The following is a 17,517-nucleotide window of genomic DNA, read 5'->3' on the forward strand; positions in this document are numbered from 1 at the left end:
CATAGCATTAGACTTGAGCGGAAGCTTCCTGACATGGGGATGACTATATAAAAGCTCAGTATAATCCAAAGTAACTATGAATTTGAGGGGTGCGAGACTGTAGAAGAAATGTAAGGATAACCAACTGACTTTAAACCGCATAATGAATGCAGGACTACAACCGTGAACGGACAGTATATTTATAGAGAATTGTAGCTACGGTGCATAAATATCTATCTTAGATTGCAGAAGCAAACCAGGAGACAAACAGGAGAGGAACTTTCTCTCGATTCACAAGTAGGTCAATGAACTCATCCATCTATAACAGTGACAGGGGCGGATCTAGAAGGGTGGCATGGGGTGGCAAGTGCCACCCTAAAATGATCCCTTGCCACCCCAAGTGCCACCCCAGTTTTGCATATGACAGTGTTGTTTATTAAAATAAGACAGCATTAACAGTTTGAACGTAGTTACAGTCAACAGTGAATATAAATGCTAAAACTGAAAATATTGCATAGTGTTCCCCCCTCCACCATTAACAAATGGTTCAGCCCATAGCAGGACCGGCTTTTTTCTTGTTTTCAGTAGCAAGCGATGCTTATGATTGTGCCAGAGCACATTCTGAACAACACCATGGGAATTTCGCTTTTTACACAGGTGGGTGGATGTTACACTCTGGAAATGGAAGGAAGGTGAGTGTTATTAACCCTCTGTGGTCCACGGACACGCTGCACCTCCAAATCACATGACTGATGTAAGCTGACACAGCAACAAGCTGCAGCCACGCTGAGTTTCTATTTCAGCCCACATTGAAAATTTGGACTTCAAAGTTTTTAAATTTTAATTACAGGCCAGTAAATCCAGAGTTATGATAATATATATAAGCCACGCTTTGTTCTAAATACTGTCGTCACGTTTTTGTGTGTGTGTGTTTTAAGCGTTTTGTAAGGACAGCACGAAAACAGTAAAGAAAGAAAAAAAGCCACCACCTTCCTAAATGTACCATGTCGACCAATTAAAAAAACAGTCAACGCGTGGGATTTGATTGTTTAGGAAGAGGGAAACGTTTTAGGAGTGACGGTAACGGCAGCGAGACAGAGCAAGCGAGAGAGAGAGTTTTTAGATGTGGGAGATTTGTGACGTTTAGTGTGGAGTGTTTACTTAGTGTGTTGTCTTGTGTAGTTCTGTTGTGTAGTCGTTTTGTTTTGTGTGTCAGTGAGGGCACTAATGAATGTCACAAAGGCACATTTGCAATGTAAACACTGTCACTAAGTAGAAAACCAGCGGAGTGATACAGCTGCTGTTATCAGGCCTGCAGGTTTGTCCCTGTGCTGTTCTGTCTTTTGGTGGACAAACTTTTTTTTTACTGGCACACATAGTTTGTGGGGCATCTTAGTGCGACACCTAATTGTTCTCTCATTTTAGTTGTAGTAATATTTTTAAATTCTTATACAAAATGAAAAAAAAACAAAAAACGGCAGGTGTATCGGCTGCATTTTTAGATAAATAGTTGTATATGTTTACAAAATGTACAATTTATATTTGCATTTCAAGTTATAAAAATATACTGTGGTGTTTTTTTTTTACAGTAAAAACATACTACTAGGATTTTACGTTCTTTGTGTGGTTTCAGATCAGTAATACTAATGCAGTATGTCAGTGAAAAAAACAACTAAATTCAGTTGAGCTGAAAAGAATGACACCAAACAAGGCAAGGGGAACAAAATAAAATGAAACAATCTGAGGGTGAAATACAAACGTAAACTCAAAAGGAGTCAAAAATGGCCGATTGTATTTCAGACCTCAGTGGGTTCATCCAACAAATCATGAAAAATTAGGTTTAAATTGTTGTTCATGACAGTGCAGATTTCTGACATTTTGTGTCATTTAAGCTGTAACAATGTGACTGTTTTCTAACAGTGTGTCTGGATTTTATACTTGTTGGGCTACATATTTATTTATTATACAGGCTATACAGAAACTCACATGTTTTATGTAACTAAAGTGTGTAATTATGTGGGCTACAGACAATAATTAAGTTCTAGACTATATTTATATGAAAAACGTGTATACTTACTGCATTTGAATTATTCTAACCATATGTAACCACCTGCATATGTGTTTGAAAAATAAGAAGGCTTCGATTTTGCCACCCTATTTGATTTCTTTGCCACCCTAAGAAAATTTCTCTAGATCCGCCCCTGAACAGTGAACAAATTTCAGTGTACATACCTGTAATTTTGACCTAAACAAAACAACTGACTTAGTTTTTCAAAATGTTTTCTCCATAGCAGAAATCACATCACTGTGACAGAGACTACTTACAGTCCCTTGTAGCCTCACCATGGTCGGAGGGGAAGATTTGCCAGCCTGTGGAAACACAGGGAAGAAAATTATGAACAAACCAAATGCAGATTTCATCATGACAACTTGACTCAAACTATCTGCTTGTATAAATCTGTGTTGAAAGATTTAATCTTGGTTGTGTGGCATCAACAATCACGTCATCTGTCACTGATCACATTATAAATTGTCCAAAACTGTGCATTCATGAAAAAAGGCATAATATGAAGTCACCTCTGTCTTCTCTGTGCTAGGCGTCCCTTTAGTTGTTTCTGGAGATGCAGAACGTGAGGACGATGATGATGATGTTGATGGGGACGACTTCATCTTGACTAGCTCAGCCAGCAGGGCAGGAGCCAAAGTTTTGACGACAGTCTCCAGGTCAGACTGGTTTGATAAGGACTGGAGAGCTAAAAGACCACAGGTGCAAAAGAGATTCACACTTTGGTGGGTGCCAAGTCTCGAAAATCATCTACCGTTTCTGAAAGTTTTATAATAGTAGAAAAAACTATGCTGACATTTCTGGTGGCACTGGTCTTTATTTATCCTTTACATTAGTAAAGTTAAGGTTGTGAGGGGGGAGGAGAACTTTGATCTTAGAAAAACTAATGAGTACATACAAAAAAATAAAACATGAAGCAATTTTCAAACCTGATGTTTCCAGCAGTTTCTTTGCCAAGATCTTTGAGCTGCTTGACTTCTTTCGCCTCGGAGATGACCTCTCAGTCGACGATCGCCTCTCCCAGCTTTTCCTCGGTGATGAACGTTTCTCATCTCTTCTTCTCAGTGAGGATCGTCTCTCGCGGCACCTTGAGCGTGATCGATATCGTGAAGAGGAAGGACGGTCATACCACGAGGAGTCAGAATGAGACCGGGACCTGAAAAAAGTATGGATCAAAGAACTTAATAACTCAGAAACATCTCAAAGCACACACCCAGCATGGATACAAAAGGTAAATGCTGTCCACCAATTAAGTTTTTTCAAGTTGATATTTTTATATATATGTTATATTTCACCCTTTAACAATCCACTGGAGAGCTAAATCTTCTTGATTGATCCTAGTTCTCAAAATGTTTGTTGGACAGACCTGCGATTGCGTCTGGACCTGTACAGAGATCGTGATTGGCTTCTGTGTCTCTCCCTTCGGCGGCTGCGTAATTGAGAACAGGAATGACTGTTCCTCCTATTCTGCAAGTCACGGAGAATACACAGTGCTGGTCCTGCTGGATCTCAGCTCTGCTTTTGACACTGTAGATCACAGTATCATGATAAACAGACTCGAGAACTTGTTTGGGATTACTGGTGTTGTTTTAAAATGGTTTATATCATATCTGTCTGAGAGATCTTTTACTGTTTGCATGAATCATGTCACATCAGAATCAACAGTTTTGCCGTGTGGGGTACCTCAGGGATCTGTCCTGGGTCCAATTCTCTTTTTACTTTATGTATTTCCCCTAGGCCAGATTATTAAGCGCTATAAATATATCTCCTATCATCTCTATGCTGACGACATCCAACTATACTGTTCCTTCAAAATGTCTGAGTTTTATAAATTGTCTAATTTAAGTAATTGTCTGACAGAAATCAACAAATGGTTATATGACAATTTTCTCCAACTAAACTCTGATAAAACAGAAACTCTAATTATTGCTCCAGACCATATGGTCCCAGAAATTAGACAGCATATCAGCTTCTTAGACCCTTACGTAAAATCAAGCCTTAGAAATCTCGGTGTCTTATTTGACAGCTCGATGTCGCTCGAGCAGCATTCTAAGCAGCTGGTCCGAAACTGTTTTTATCATTTACGGAATATTTCTAAACTCAGACTAATGGTATCAAAGCTTGAACTTGAGATGATTATTCATGCTTTTATTTCTTCTCGTTTAGACTATTGTAATGGCCTTTTTACTTGTTTTAACAAATCAGCCTTAAATCGTCTTCAGACTGTGCAGAATGCTGCAGCACGTCTCTTAACAGGCACCAAGAGAAGATCGCATATCACTCCAGTCTTGGCCTCCCTTCACTGGTTGCCTGTAAATTTTAGGTTTCAGTTTAAAATTTTAGTTCTAACCTTTAGGGCCCTGCATGGTCAGGCTCCTCAATATTTATCTGACCTGCTGAAATCACATACATCTTCTCGGGCTTTAAGGTCATTAGATCAGAGACTGTTGGTGGTACCACGCACTCGTTTTAAAACTCGTGGTGATCGGGCCTTTCAGACTGTGGCACCACGGTTGTGGAATTCTCTCCCACTGTCTCTTCGCTGCACGGACTCCATTGATTGTTTTAAGAAACAGCTGAAGACATTTTTATTTAGAAAAGCATTTGATTAATTTCTTCTTATGCTGTTTTTATAGTTTTATTGTTTTACATTGTTTTATTTACTGTTATATTGTTTTATATTCCCATTTTCTGTGTTGTAAAGCACTTTGTGATTTTTATCTGTGAAAAGCGCTATATAAATAAATTTTACTTACTTACTTACTTACGGTGGCGACGTGGGCTGCCGGAGCGGGAATGGCTGCTTCGCCTGTCCCTGCTACGCTCCGAGTCACGATGAGTGCGGGGTCTGCGAGAGCGGGAAAGCCTTCTTCGCCTGTCGCTGCTTTGCTCCGAGTCACGATGACTGCGGGGGCTGCAGGAACGGGAACGACTCTCATGTCTGGTTTTCTTCTGGGAAGTCTCAGCAGACGTTGCGGGAGAGGGCTTGGCACCTGACGCACTAACAAGTGCATTAAAAAGAAAAGCACAGTTAAATGAAAGAAAATGAAAGGCTCCAATGCTGGCATGTTTTTTTATTCGCCAAATGACTTCAAATGAAGATATTTACCCTCGCGGTGATGCTATTTCACCGTTCCACTCTGGGTATCTGTGGAAAAACACAGGTACATTTTTGTCAGATGTTGCCAGGTAGAATGTCCTTAAAAATATATTATTGTTCATTAATTCAAAAACTTAGAAATGTATTCAGCCTTTTAACAATAAATCATTAAGGTGCTTTACAGGAACGCAACAAATATGACAAAGAAAAATGAAAAAATACAAATGAACAGTTCTTAGGAAGCTATCCTAGCATTACAACCCCGACATCATTTCGGCACAACCATGGTTGCGCTGCCCCAAAGATATCGGTTCATAATCACGAAGTACAGAGAAGAAAGACTGACTGCTTTCGCAGAAGTTTGCAGTTCTCGATGTGAAGGCTGGTATTCTGGTGGGAGACCCAATCCTAGTGGTCACAACAAACAACAAACATTTAGACCAGATTCATTATTATCAGGAGCAATGTTTGTCATTGACATCACTTGCTGATAAAAAGGTCACTAAACTTTGCAGTGGCCTTAAAAAAAATCTTAAAATATTAACAGTTAGTCCTTCACTGAACGGAGAAGCATTATAACATTAGCCAGGAGCCTGGATTGCACTTAGAAACCTTCATGGGCCAAAAACAAAACAGGAACAAATAAGCATGACACATTATACCTCTCCTGGGATACAATTTTAAAGATGAAATTATTTAGTATATATGGAAAACACAAGTCAAACATCTGACTACAAACAACCAAAACAAAAGGGTCATCTTAGGCTCTGGATTCTGGACTCTCAGTCTTAGGGGTGGGTTTTTATAATCGATTCATCGATTAAAATCGATTCTGGCTTGGATAACGTAAAATCGATTCATTAAAATCCTGAATCGATTTTTTAATATAAATTTATTTTGCCCAAAATGCCAGAATCTCAGGTGACATCTCACAAAATTTCAAGAACCACCAAACAGTTAAGACAGTAAATGAGAGCAGGAACACGGCTTCTGCACATAGACTTAAACACACAGCGCGACCCGCGGATCAGAATCAGTGAGATGTCGCCTTTCTCACGGTCGGGGCTGAAAGCCGACAGCTCGCTGATTCTGATCTGTCGGCGGGTCCGCGCTGTGTGTTCACGCCCTTTATGCGCTGATTCTAAAGCTGTTAGTTTGATCTCTCTCCAAACAATATTGACCGAACCAGCAGCAAAAGAAGATCCAAACGCTTCACATAAACATCATCATGAATTCACTCTGACTTTTACTGTTTTGCTTCCACCGCGATGCACAGCTCTCTCTCCCTCTCTCTGTACTTCAAGAACAGTTTCCCTTTCTTCATTATTCGCTTGCTTGTTACGCACAAGTCTACTGTTGTTTACAGGCTGTCGGCCGCTGTTTTTTTCCCTTTTACATTCTTCCGAAAAGAAAACCTCATTTCTGCTGTTCAATACTGAACAAATTAAAACTTTTTAAAATTATTCAAAATGTAAAACGCTTAACCGTGTCTCTAATAAAACCGCTGTAACGTCAGAGGTGATGTTCATATGTTGATTAATGGTTTTCTTTCGTTTTTGATGTACTGCAGAACATTTTTATAAAATCCCAGGCCAGGAAAATCACCTTCATGTTTTTCTGTGTTTTATCTTCAGCTACTTTGACACAAAAGCATCTGCTGTGACGCTTACACCTGTGATAAAGTCTTGCGTGTGTCAGCTTCCTTTTGATTGATACAAAAATATGTAAATGTACTGATCTGAATTATAATATTTCTGACTGTCAAAATTTCCCAGATTTAAATCGAATCGAATTAAATCGAATCGTGGATCGAATCGATTCGGGACCTTGTGAATCGGAATTGAATCGATTCTAGAAATCAGTGACGATACCCAGCCCTACTCAGGCTCTTCTTATGGCATCAAAATTTCCCAAGGTTCCAAGAAGGTCGTCTCAGGAGAGGCCAAGTTTGGATTAGGACAAAATGCACCACCTATGTTGATCACAGTTAGAGTAGCGACAGGAAGATGATGTTGAAATAGGCCAGAAGAGGAAGGCGCTGTTTCTTTGACGAGGAGCCCAAATGTGAAATTTGGTGCAGCAAAGGAAGGCACATCCATAAAGAGAGATTCAACAATCAGTCAAATTAAAGCTGGTGCTTGTGTAGCTCATGACTGGGCGCTGCGCCCAGGGTTCTTATGTTTGTGGTAGTAAAAGTCTTGTGACACCAAAACACTAACTTAAAGTATGAGCAAAGAAAATTAGTATAACACAAAAACAAGGTGCCTACTGATATAAAATAAAGGACCAAACACACTATTGTTCACTCTAGTGACAAAAGACAAAAAGGGGAACTTTTACATTCAGCAACAGTTCCAGGAAAAGCAAAGCTGAATGAGCACTGTGGAACAGTAGCCCAAGGACAGAGACAAATGAAAAAACAGCCATCTTCCAACATTTTCTGATGCACAGGTTCTTCATGCTTGCAGATTCTTCCTCATCACGTCATCTGAGGCCTTGGCTCCATTGTTAGCAAATGCCTTGAATGTCTTCGCATGGGTTTACATCAAGTCAAAAGACATTAAATCTATCAATTGCAAGTACAGACCACTGAAGTTTCTGAAGGTCTCTTTGAAGTAGTTTTTTAAATTACAACATCTGGTAGACATATAGTTAAGTTTAGTCTGGACTGTAATCCTTCAAAAGTTCTGTTACAGAATACTGAATTGCAGAAATATGGGAAAATGTGTCCAAATGTTTGCAGTCCAAGTTGGTAGTCTTCCTACAGTCATCATTATGCAGTAATAGTGAATAAAACAAACCAAATAAACTTTAAAGTAGCATCCATGAAGCTTTTTCAAAACCAAAATCCTATAATGGCATTCAAAGTCAAATAATTAAAAACAATCCCAAAACAAAACAAAAAACATTGCGTTTCAAATAAATAAAAACTGACTGAAAGCAAAAACATCGAACAATCTTCGACTTACCTTCATCTGATTACATTCCTTGTTACATAGAGAGCAGGTATGCGGAAAGACCCTAGGTGAAGTGGCAGTGTAGTCTTGCATCTGGGCCAGCACTGGGATATCCTCTGTCACTTGTAAGGTAAAAGGCAGGTTGTCAGGAGTGATCTGATCTTCAGAGTATGAGATTGGATGTTCCAGGTCCTCTTTTTCAAGTCCAAATTGCATAAGGATGTTCACAGCTGTTTCTGAAGTAGACTCTGCAGAGCCCACAGGTTTGGACTTCTTTATGTCCTCTTCCATTGAAGTCTTACTCCCTTCTGGCCTGCAGCTCATTGGCATAGTTAGCAGTGATGGGATTGTTCCTCCAGATTTTGCAGGAGACGCAGATGAAACTCCAGAAGAGCTAAAGCTGGACCCAGGCCCAAGATGAGGAGGTGTCTTATGAGAGTCTCTCTCTGCCTGCATACTCGACTGTCCATAGCGCCCCTGGGCTGAACTTTGTTTCCCAGAGGCATAGGGGTTATATAAGGGATGGGACATGGTGTTAGCAACCTTCAGAAGGTTTAGTAGACTGATGGCTGCAGCTGTCAGGAAAGGGGGGTGTTGTAGATATAAATGGGGCGCGTGTATTGGTTTGGCCACCAATAGCAATGGCGTTATTTATCTGTGTCAACGCAAGGCGGGCTTTCAGCTGAGCCAGCCGCAAGCATGCAGCTTGCTGTCCGATCAGTAAAGAGCTCCCTGGGAGCCTACCATGTAGGGGGCTCTGTTTGTACCCTGGTGCAGGAGAAGGGGTGTAACGCTTCGATGGCAATGGAAAGCTGGAAAGTTAAAAATAAAGAAAACAAAGAAAACAGGTTAATGAGTTGTACTGGGCCTCAGAATCTTGGAAAGATGAAATCCACACAGATGGACCTGGACTGGTGCAAACTGCCATAAGTCATGAACACATCCTCCTACCCCCTAAACATGATCGCAACAAGCAGGATTCACTGCACTGTTAATGTTAGCTATGTTATATTGCTGCCTCTGTTCGGTGGTGTCGAGCCAAACGGACTTTAACGTGTGTTTGAACGAGCTGACGGTTCACTCGTTAAGCTGAAAGAAAGATGCTTTAATCACAGCAGTCACACATGTGTCCACTGTACCATCTGGGAACTCTTCTTGTGTAGCACTCGTAATAACACAAACACTAAATCCTCCTTCTCTGGTGCTGTTGTGTAGCAGTGTGTACACCTGAGACTGTCACCTGTCTGTCTGTCCTGCACTCTCTCTGTTTCTTTCTCTCTGATTGTGGAATAAAAGTATGAACGTGTGTTTATAAGTTACACTTGTGTCTGAATCCTGCAGCTTATCGCACATTTGATTTCCATGTGTGACAACTGCAAGTGTCCAGAGTGAGGACAGACTGAGGGACCCACTGCTGCACATCATCTGTGAGGCTTTGCACCCCTGATGATCCACCAGGACAAACTCAGCAGTGTGTGAGGAAGAGGAGGAGGAAGAGCCAGCAGCAGCTGACAGATGGAGAGAATAGACAGACTGTTCCCTGTTTGTGAAGGACTGCTAGGAAAGTTTAACATAACTGTCTGTGCTGAATCAGTCTTATTAGGTAATGTTCAAATAATGTTATCATCCCAGTGTTTCCAGTGTGAGAGAAAGTACTCAGGGCCTTCAAGTTACACACTATGAAAGGCAGCAACAAGTTTAATATTCAGAAACCTAAAGTATGTATCAGCAGCAGAATGGAGCTAAAAATAAATGTTGGTTTCAGTTCTATGAAGCTTTGAGTATTTTGGATCAGTAGCACTGCTATGTTTGTTGCATCATATTGCTGTAATTGTTTATATGCTTTATATATTCTGAGCTAAGTTGATCTATAGTGTTACATCATATTCTATAAGGATGTTATGTGTTTGTAGACTTTCTGCCCAGTTTGACCCATTTAGCAGAAGTCAGCCTGTTTAAGGCTCTGATATCTATTCTGTATGACTTAAAGCAGTTATGACATGGTCTGATTTTCTCACCCAATAAAGGAATATTTCATATATCAGTCTACTCTTCATTCTATCAGACACAGTTACCACAGCTCGCACATTTTCTTTTTACACATATATGTAAGCATTGAGCCAAATTTAGTAATGCCAGCATATTAAACGAACAATATTTGTCTTTTCTATATGATACATCTATATACACACTGTCAAACATACTTGTCTTTGAGTGAAGATTTAAGGAGATAGGAAATATAAATAATTGTAACTTGAATCTTATGGCGTTATTTTTGTGCCACTATTCTGAGCGCAAGTAAAAAGAATTTGAGCATAGTGGCACTAAAATAACGCCATAGAATCTTTACTGAAGCTCAGTATTTGACACAGAGTTCGAACTCACTGCTGTGATAACTAATAATGATTAAGATAATAACTATCATATTGGCCATATTATATTTACATTACCAAAGTAAGATGACTTTAGTCTAGGGCTGAACGATTATGGAAAATAATCTAATTGCGATTTTTTGCCCCAATATTGCGATTGCGATGCGATATGCGATTATTTTTTAAGGTATTTGTCTTCTGTATTATTAAACAAAGACAAGCAATACATCATATAGTATGGCCAATACTATATTACATAAATTTTAAACTGTTCTTTCCTGGAAGACAGACCTCTGTTATGATGACATGAGGTGATGCATGAACTGATGACTGACATTTTTATTTAACTTCTTCAATCACAACAGTATATTTGAACATACACAATAGTTTATTTTTAGCTTACAAACATCTGAGCATAAAGTGCTGACAAGGAACCCTGGTGTAAACATTAAAATGAAAGTCAGTACAATGTGCAGATTGCAGAAATATACATAAAAAAAATCAGTGGCTTTACCACACTCAGTTTTTCGACATCTGTGAACTACTAGACAGTCATTCAATTAAAAAATAATATTAAATAAATAAAACTAATAAATAAAAAATACACACATCTTACTGATCTCTGCAGTCAGTAACATTACACATAAAGTGCAAACATAATAGCAATTGTATAAACACACACACAAACACGCCTTTAAAATTTAAAGGCGTGAAATTGGACGGTCTAGTTCTGATTAGCGTCACCGCTGTCTCGGTGGAGTTTAATAAACTCGGCCGTCTGCTTCTTGCTATCTAAAATATAACCAGACACTGGTGTAAATTCTCGACTGTCTCATACTTCTGTTTAATAAGTTTTCTGTTTGACGTTTAGTCAGCTGTGTGAAAACCAAGGAGGAACCCACCCGGGGGATTAATAAAGTTTTATTTTATCTAATCTAATAACTTTAATCTCAGCCAAACCGATTTACTCACGAACAAACAAAACACTGAAAAAAGCCCAACAATAACATTTTTAGGTTGTCTAAGTGACTTATATATTACGTTTAACCCGAGCAGCGAAACTCCGCGGTGATCTGAAAATGATGTGCCGGGAGTTGTGCCGTTCTCGGCCGCATCAGTAACCCTCGAGCTCCCGGCTAGCTGTCGAGCTGGTGGGTAGCAGACGCCTCTGAAAACGTCGAAGCACTTTTGCAAATATGGGATATCTTGATAAACCGAGCAGATATTTGATGTTTACACTGCTACTTTCTCGCCTGAAAATATGTTAAAAGTTTATTTTGTGACCCAGAAAGATTAGTATGAGTAATTTTAAAACTTAGTAGCGGCCGCCATTGTTGGAAACTGGAGTTTGGCTGGGCCGCGCTATGAATTCTGGGATATGGTAGTAATTTGGACAGCCTTCGGCGCGTCGCTGTGACGTAATCGGTCTACAAATGCGGCCTCAGGAGGATGCAGCCCATGAATTGTATAATATAATCGCAGTATAATCGCAGCCTTTGCGGTTAGAAAATTGCACTTGATCATGTCGCGATATTATCGCAAATGCGATATATCGTTCAGCCCTACTTTAGTCTCATGAACAACATGAGCTAATTGTTATTTACTAGCTAATCTTAAAATGACTGTTCAGTACAAAAATGAAGCCCAACAATCATGTTTTACAGTCGTGTGGTCTCAGCCTCAGATACTTATCACATCACACAAAGCTCATGTAGAAACAAATGAACAAAATATGTTCTACTCCGTTTCTGTCAAACAAAGCTGTATGAAACGTTTCCCGCTTTTAGTATAACGGTTGATAGGCAACCTGGGCAGCGCGAGGGAAGCTAGACCGTCCCATTTCACAAGCCTACAAGCCTGTTTTTGTTTTCTTTACAACAACTCGGTGTACATACCGTGCTTTATATGTGTGTAATCCCTTTGTTCTGGTGTGCTCAAATGTATACTCGCAAAAAACTTCTTGCAATCTACAACTTTGCTAACGGAAAGTAAACGCTAAACGGTAGCCAGGTGACCCAGCGCAACGATTTCCGTTTCAATGGGCTGCCTTCAAAATAAAAGCACGAACGGAAACGGCAAATTTCAAGATACTGTAGTAATTCCACTAAAGCATATTATTAATGTTTTGCTTTTATTCCACTTGTTTTGTAGTGTATTGCATTTATAAAATGAGGTTGCTGTTGTAAAATGTGTGACTTTGGGATATCCTTTAAGTGTGTGAGCTCTCATAAAAAGAAAAAAGAAATTTGTGGGATTAAAATATAATTACATTTTATCATAAGAATCAAGAATCGCACTAACTGTGACATAAAAAATGTGGCATTTTACCCAGCTAACTATTTTAATTGGAATTATGTTTTGTAAAATATATTTTTTGTTTTTATTTTTTGTTTTTGAAGGCTCTGATAGGATGAATTTCTTAGACAACCAAGAAATTGAGGCACTAGTAGCTAACACTGTATTTTAAGCGAAAGCATAATTCTGGCAACCACTACCAATCAGCAATCAGAAAACAAAAATAAAAATAATGATGAGGAAAATGCAAATAGTTCGTCCAATCTGGGAATCACATCAGCTTTAAGTAAATCATGCTAGCTCACTGCATGTGACAATCCCACCACCTCCTAACAAGATTATGTTGCTGTCATTAGAAGGACCACATTGTGTGATTATTTCACCAAGTGTCTGAATAAAATTTGACCAACTAATTTAGTTTGTGTGGCTATTTCTGTGTGTATAGATTAATAAAATGATTAGGTTCCATTCAGTAATCCAAATCAAGTGAGTAAACTTTGGAAATAAATCAGGAGAGGATACATACACATAATTCGGTAGTAGAACGACTTTTAGCAGCTATATCTTGAAGTAATCATTTTCTGTATGGCTTTATCATCTCACATAACTGTGGAGGACATTAGGCCCCTCTTTTAACAAAAGAAACTGTTTATTGGGCTTGATTGCTATTTAAAAGTCGGTGCTATAGTTCGGATATTTTTTCTTTTCTTGTTGCATTACACAGTTTTACTAAAGTAAATGACTCATTGTCTTGATACATGCTCAATCATCCAGGTAAGTACACTGAAAAAAAGGGATTGGCCAGCTCTTGGATTTACGTAAGCATCTTGCGTGTATTTAACACAATTGCCTCATGCTTTAAAGTTAAGTGTAACTACATAGTGTAGAAACTACATGATATGCAGAGAGGCTAGATTAAATTGTTTATATCATGTTCAAGTGAAGTAAGTCAATAATATGTCAATGTTAAATCCCACGACACTGCACGGGTTTCAGACTCGCGCTCTTTAGATCGTGGTTTCAGGAAGGCATCCATCTCAGTCAAGTCGAGCAGCCACCTCTACTGTTTTTTACCAAAAAAAGTAAGTTGGGTGGTTGTTACATTAAAAAAGTCTAACTTGTAATTTGAACACAATAATTTCATGTTTCTATGAACGTAATTAAATCATGAAGAATCTGTACGAAATTCAACAACTTAATTTGTTCTTGTTGAGATGAGCTGATACAATCTAGTGAGAGTGGTTAGTTGCTGAACTCATGAAATTCACAAGATCGCACAAGATTTCAAACTGCAGGAGTTATAAGAGGCACTACACACGCACCACGTGCATGCTATTGCTATTGCTATTTATTGTGTATTATTACAAAACAAAACAATTCTGCATCAAATACAGGAAATCATAGCTTTCCTACATTTCCTAGATTGTTGGCATGGTGGTTAGTGCTGTTGCAAATGGTTGTTTGTTTCTATGTGATAGACTGGTCAGCTGTCCAGGGTGTACCGTGCCTTGTAACCTATCACTTCAGGGTTATTTCCCAGCCCTCCTGCAACCAGGATAAAGATAGAAGGATGGTAGTTGTTGAAGACCCATTCAATTTTTATGGTAACCAGGATCTAGACTTTGTTGAACATTATGTAATATGAAGACAGCATGTAGTATTTAAGTGACCAAGTAGTATTGGGGTAAAAGTTATTGAATACTGTTGAAATAAAATGACAAAATTGTGAAGGATTAAAATATTCCAAGAGCTCAACTTACTTCATCTGAACATGTTTCAATCGCATTTTATGAACACAAAATGCACAGGTTTATTGAATATGAAAAAGTTGTGTTGATTTAACTCAGTTGTTTAAGTTTCTGGTTTGTAAAAATGCTGCAGCTTCAGTGGTGTGGAACTGGTTTAGCTTTCGTCCGTCAGATACACAACAAAGCACTATTTTTGGTAGCGCATGCTAGCGGGCCGTCGTTATTACCGTGTTGTATGGAAAATACGGCACACTTAAAATCAACCCTTTGAATTTTCTGAAACTCGACAGAGCCCCTTATAATCCCGTGCGCCTTATGTATGAACTCTGGTTGTGTTTACTGACCTCGAAACGGTTTTATGTGCACGGCGACTTTGCTAAGCTACAAAGCCGCACCGCTCGATGGATTGTCGGAGCATTACGGCTATCGTAGGCAGGCGCCTCGCGGAGTGATACGTACTGCACCTCAACATGATATTACCGTATTGTGTGTGTATAACCTCTTTTTAAGTTTTGTGGATATTATACATGGTTATGCTGAGGATATGTCAGCCAGTTTCCACTGGAAATGCCTTTTGGTTAAACTGTCAGCGAGGAATTTGCACTGTTACATTTTTATATAACTTTAATGGACATAAAAAAACAGCTGCTTGTTTAAGTGAAAATACATTGATGGGGTTTTTTGCACTAATAAAGTTGTGGAGTTGTAAAGTATTTTGTCTAGTGTCAGTTATATCGTCAGTTATATCGTTATCGCAACTTTTCAAATGTATATCGTGATGAATATTTTTGGTCATATCGCCCTGCTCTATTTCCAGGTCATTCTGAAGCAGCTGGTTGATGCTGCGAAGCACCTGGAGGATAAACACATCTTTCACCGGGACATCAAGAGTGAGAACATTCTAATTGAGACCGGCTCAGATGTACCGCGTGTTCGTATCATCGACTTTGGACTCAGCTGCTTTTTTAAGGAGCGGTCGCAGTACCGCCTCTTCTATGGTAACATATTCTGCTCTTGCTCTTCACAGATGTCACAGTTTTCGCCTTTTGTTTTAGAAGAAATTGCAATTGTGTCTGTTTATTAGGTACAGAAATTTACTCCCCTCCCGAGTGGTACGGGCGCAGTTGCTACAGGTGTGGACCCACCACGGTATGGCAAATGGGAGTGGTTCTGTACGAAGCGTTTCATGCGGGGGACTTTGACACCACGAGCTTCCTCAAAAAGCGCCTGAAATTCAAAAGACATCTGTCCAAAAGTAAGAAAACGTCACACTTCAAGACTGACTGATGGCTTGGACCACTGGAACTATCATCTTCATGTTTTTTCTCTTTCCTTTCTTTCCAGACTGCCGGGATTTCTTGGACGCGTGTTTAACCAAAGTCCCGGAGACGCGGCCGACGCTGGAGGACCTACAGCATCACACTTGGCTGAGATAAGCCTATCACACACACACAAACACACACAATTCAGACGTTATCATTTATGTGTGATGTATGAATTACCTTTCTTTTTTTCAGGAAATAATTTTTTTAATTGGCCCACTTTAAATTTCAGTGTTTTGGAATTCCTGTAACCCCCCCAGCCATCCCAGGAAAGGGGATCTCTCTTTGAATGGGCTTTCCCGAGGTTTCTTCCCGTCAATCTGGCCCCCCCAGGGGAGTTTTTCCTCGTCTTCATAGAGAGCTTGGGCTGGCTCAGGAGCTCCATCAAAACTGTCTTTATTTAATTACTCAAATGTAATCATATACTTTAAAGTAATCAAATAAAAAACAGTAAAAATCTGAAGACTTGAAGTAAACTTCCATTAAAATAAAACTTGTTTAATTCATCTTTGCTGAGGATACTGTGTTATTACTATTTCAAGGATTATGTCAGAACCGGTGCCATTATGGCACCGGATACTGGTACCCATCCCTACCCATCACTAGGGAACAGAACAAACCAGACATCAATTACAACAAAAATGACACTGACCCAGCCAGCATGACTCGTCTGCCTTCAGAAATGTTTAGCAATATTACAAACTGGGTGATATGCCTTAAAGTAGCTTGTCATGTGTTCAGCATTGTCACAGGCTACATTTTAATTAAAACCACAATCTAGTAATGTTCTGTCTTTAACCTTCCTAATTTGTTTTTTGTCCTAACCTAACACTAAACTGCCAGTGAAAACAAAAGTTACATAAATAAAGAAAATTACGGTCTCACACAGGAGTCAAACCCTAGTTTCTAAATGATGTCAGTAATAGGAAATTCTATCTTTAAAAAAAACCAAATTGTTACACCACTTTGTCAGCCTCGCTGGCGTCAAGAATCATTAGTATGATGCTAAAGCTTTAGTAGAAGTTGCACATCAGTTGGTGTCCCCGCCCCTTATCCCCCTTAAAATCCTAACTTGAAGATGCAGAATTTGCTTCCTAGTAATATGGATGTCATTCATGAAGGTAATACCCAAGCAAATAGCAATTTTATTATGATCTGTGCTGCAGTTGTAAGACCGGGCACTCGAATCTTTCCTAAAACCCTCTCCCCACTCCCTACTGACATTGTCGTGATGTTACTGCTTTCTCACTGCAGTCATGCAATTTATTCTATAAAAAGCTCTTACGGTGTGTTCACACCGAACGCGATAGACGCGAACAGAGCGTCAGGTTTACATGTAAAGTCAATGGAAAAGCGCGATGACCCGCGATTGCGGCTCCCGCGAAAATTCGGAAGCAGATTTGTGTCGCCAAAACGCCAAAATGCCTGAAACGCGCGTCAGTCTAGCGCGTTTGGAGCATTTGACTCGCGAATAAAACCACGTGCGTGAGTTTTTGTGTTGCATTTTGTGCATACGCGCGTTACGCGGCTACCTGGAGTTGGAAAAATCTGAACTCCAGCGTCAAATCGTGCCGCGACAACCAATCAGGAGCCTGGTGACGTGGCTGTGACCTAGGTCAAAGGGGCAGATCCAGCCAAACCCCTTCATTCTTCAATGGAAGGAAGGCTAATCAACGCCG

General features: G+C 39.6%; 1 protein-coding gene and 1 long non-coding RNA gene across 3 annotated transcripts; one reads left to right on the plus strand and one right to left on the minus strand.

Moving 5' to 3' along the window:
- Positions 1-2,303: 2,303 nt before the first annotated feature.
- LOC145428276 (uncharacterized) lies at positions 2,304-3,111 on the minus strand. Its single transcript, XR_013908532.1, has 3 exons — positions 2,974-3,111; positions 2,557-2,732; positions 2,304-2,349 (listed from the first exon to the last, which is right to left on the minus strand). It is a non-coding gene; the product is annotated as an uncharacterized LOC145428276 (long non-coding RNA).
- Positions 2,342-17,247, plus strand: LOC145428254 (serine/threonine-protein kinase pim-2-like). 2 transcript variants are annotated; one of them, XR_013908525.1, is made up of 5 exons: positions 2,342-2,769; positions 3,110-3,275; positions 15,334-15,514; positions 15,601-15,771; positions 15,861-17,247. XR_013908525.1 is itself a non-coding variant. In XM_080300294.1 (3 exons), the coding sequence occupies exons 1-3, from the start codon at positions 15,283-15,285 to the stop codon at positions 15,950-15,952; spliced, it is 495 nt and encodes a 164-aa protein (XP_080156420.1). In that variant the 5' UTR covers positions 15,021-15,282; the 3' UTR covers positions 15,953-17,247. The 2 variants fall into 2 exon arrangements, 1 of the variants encoding a protein (XP_080156420.1); XM_080300294.1 differs by lacking the exons at positions 2,342-2,769; positions 3,110-3,275 and having other exon boundaries at positions 15,021-15,514.
- Positions 17,248-17,517: the final 270 nt, after the last annotated feature.

This window comes from Astatotilapia calliptera, chromosome 1, assembly GCF_964374335.1.
Source record: "Astatotilapia calliptera chromosome 1, fAstCal68.1, whole genome shotgun sequence".
Taxonomy (NCBI): Eukaryota; Metazoa; Chordata; class Actinopteri; order Cichliformes; family Cichlidae; genus Astatotilapia; species Astatotilapia calliptera.

What these genes read in the sequence shown, in the direction of transcription:
- LOC145428254 (XM_080300294.1), top strand. Translation starts at nt 15,283, where the DNA reads ATGTATATCGTGATGAATATTTTTGGTCATATCGCCCTGCTCTATTTC. An exon ending in GCAGTACCGCCTCTTCTATG is followed by an intron (nt 15,515 to 15,600) that starts GTAACATATTCT and finishes TCTGTTTATTAG; the next exon opens with GTACAGAAATTTACTCCCCT. An exon ending in CAAAAGACATCTGTCCAAAA is followed by an intron (nt 15,772 to 15,860) that starts GTAAGAAAACGT and finishes CTTTCTTTCCAG; the next exon opens with ACTGCCGGGATTTCTTGGAC.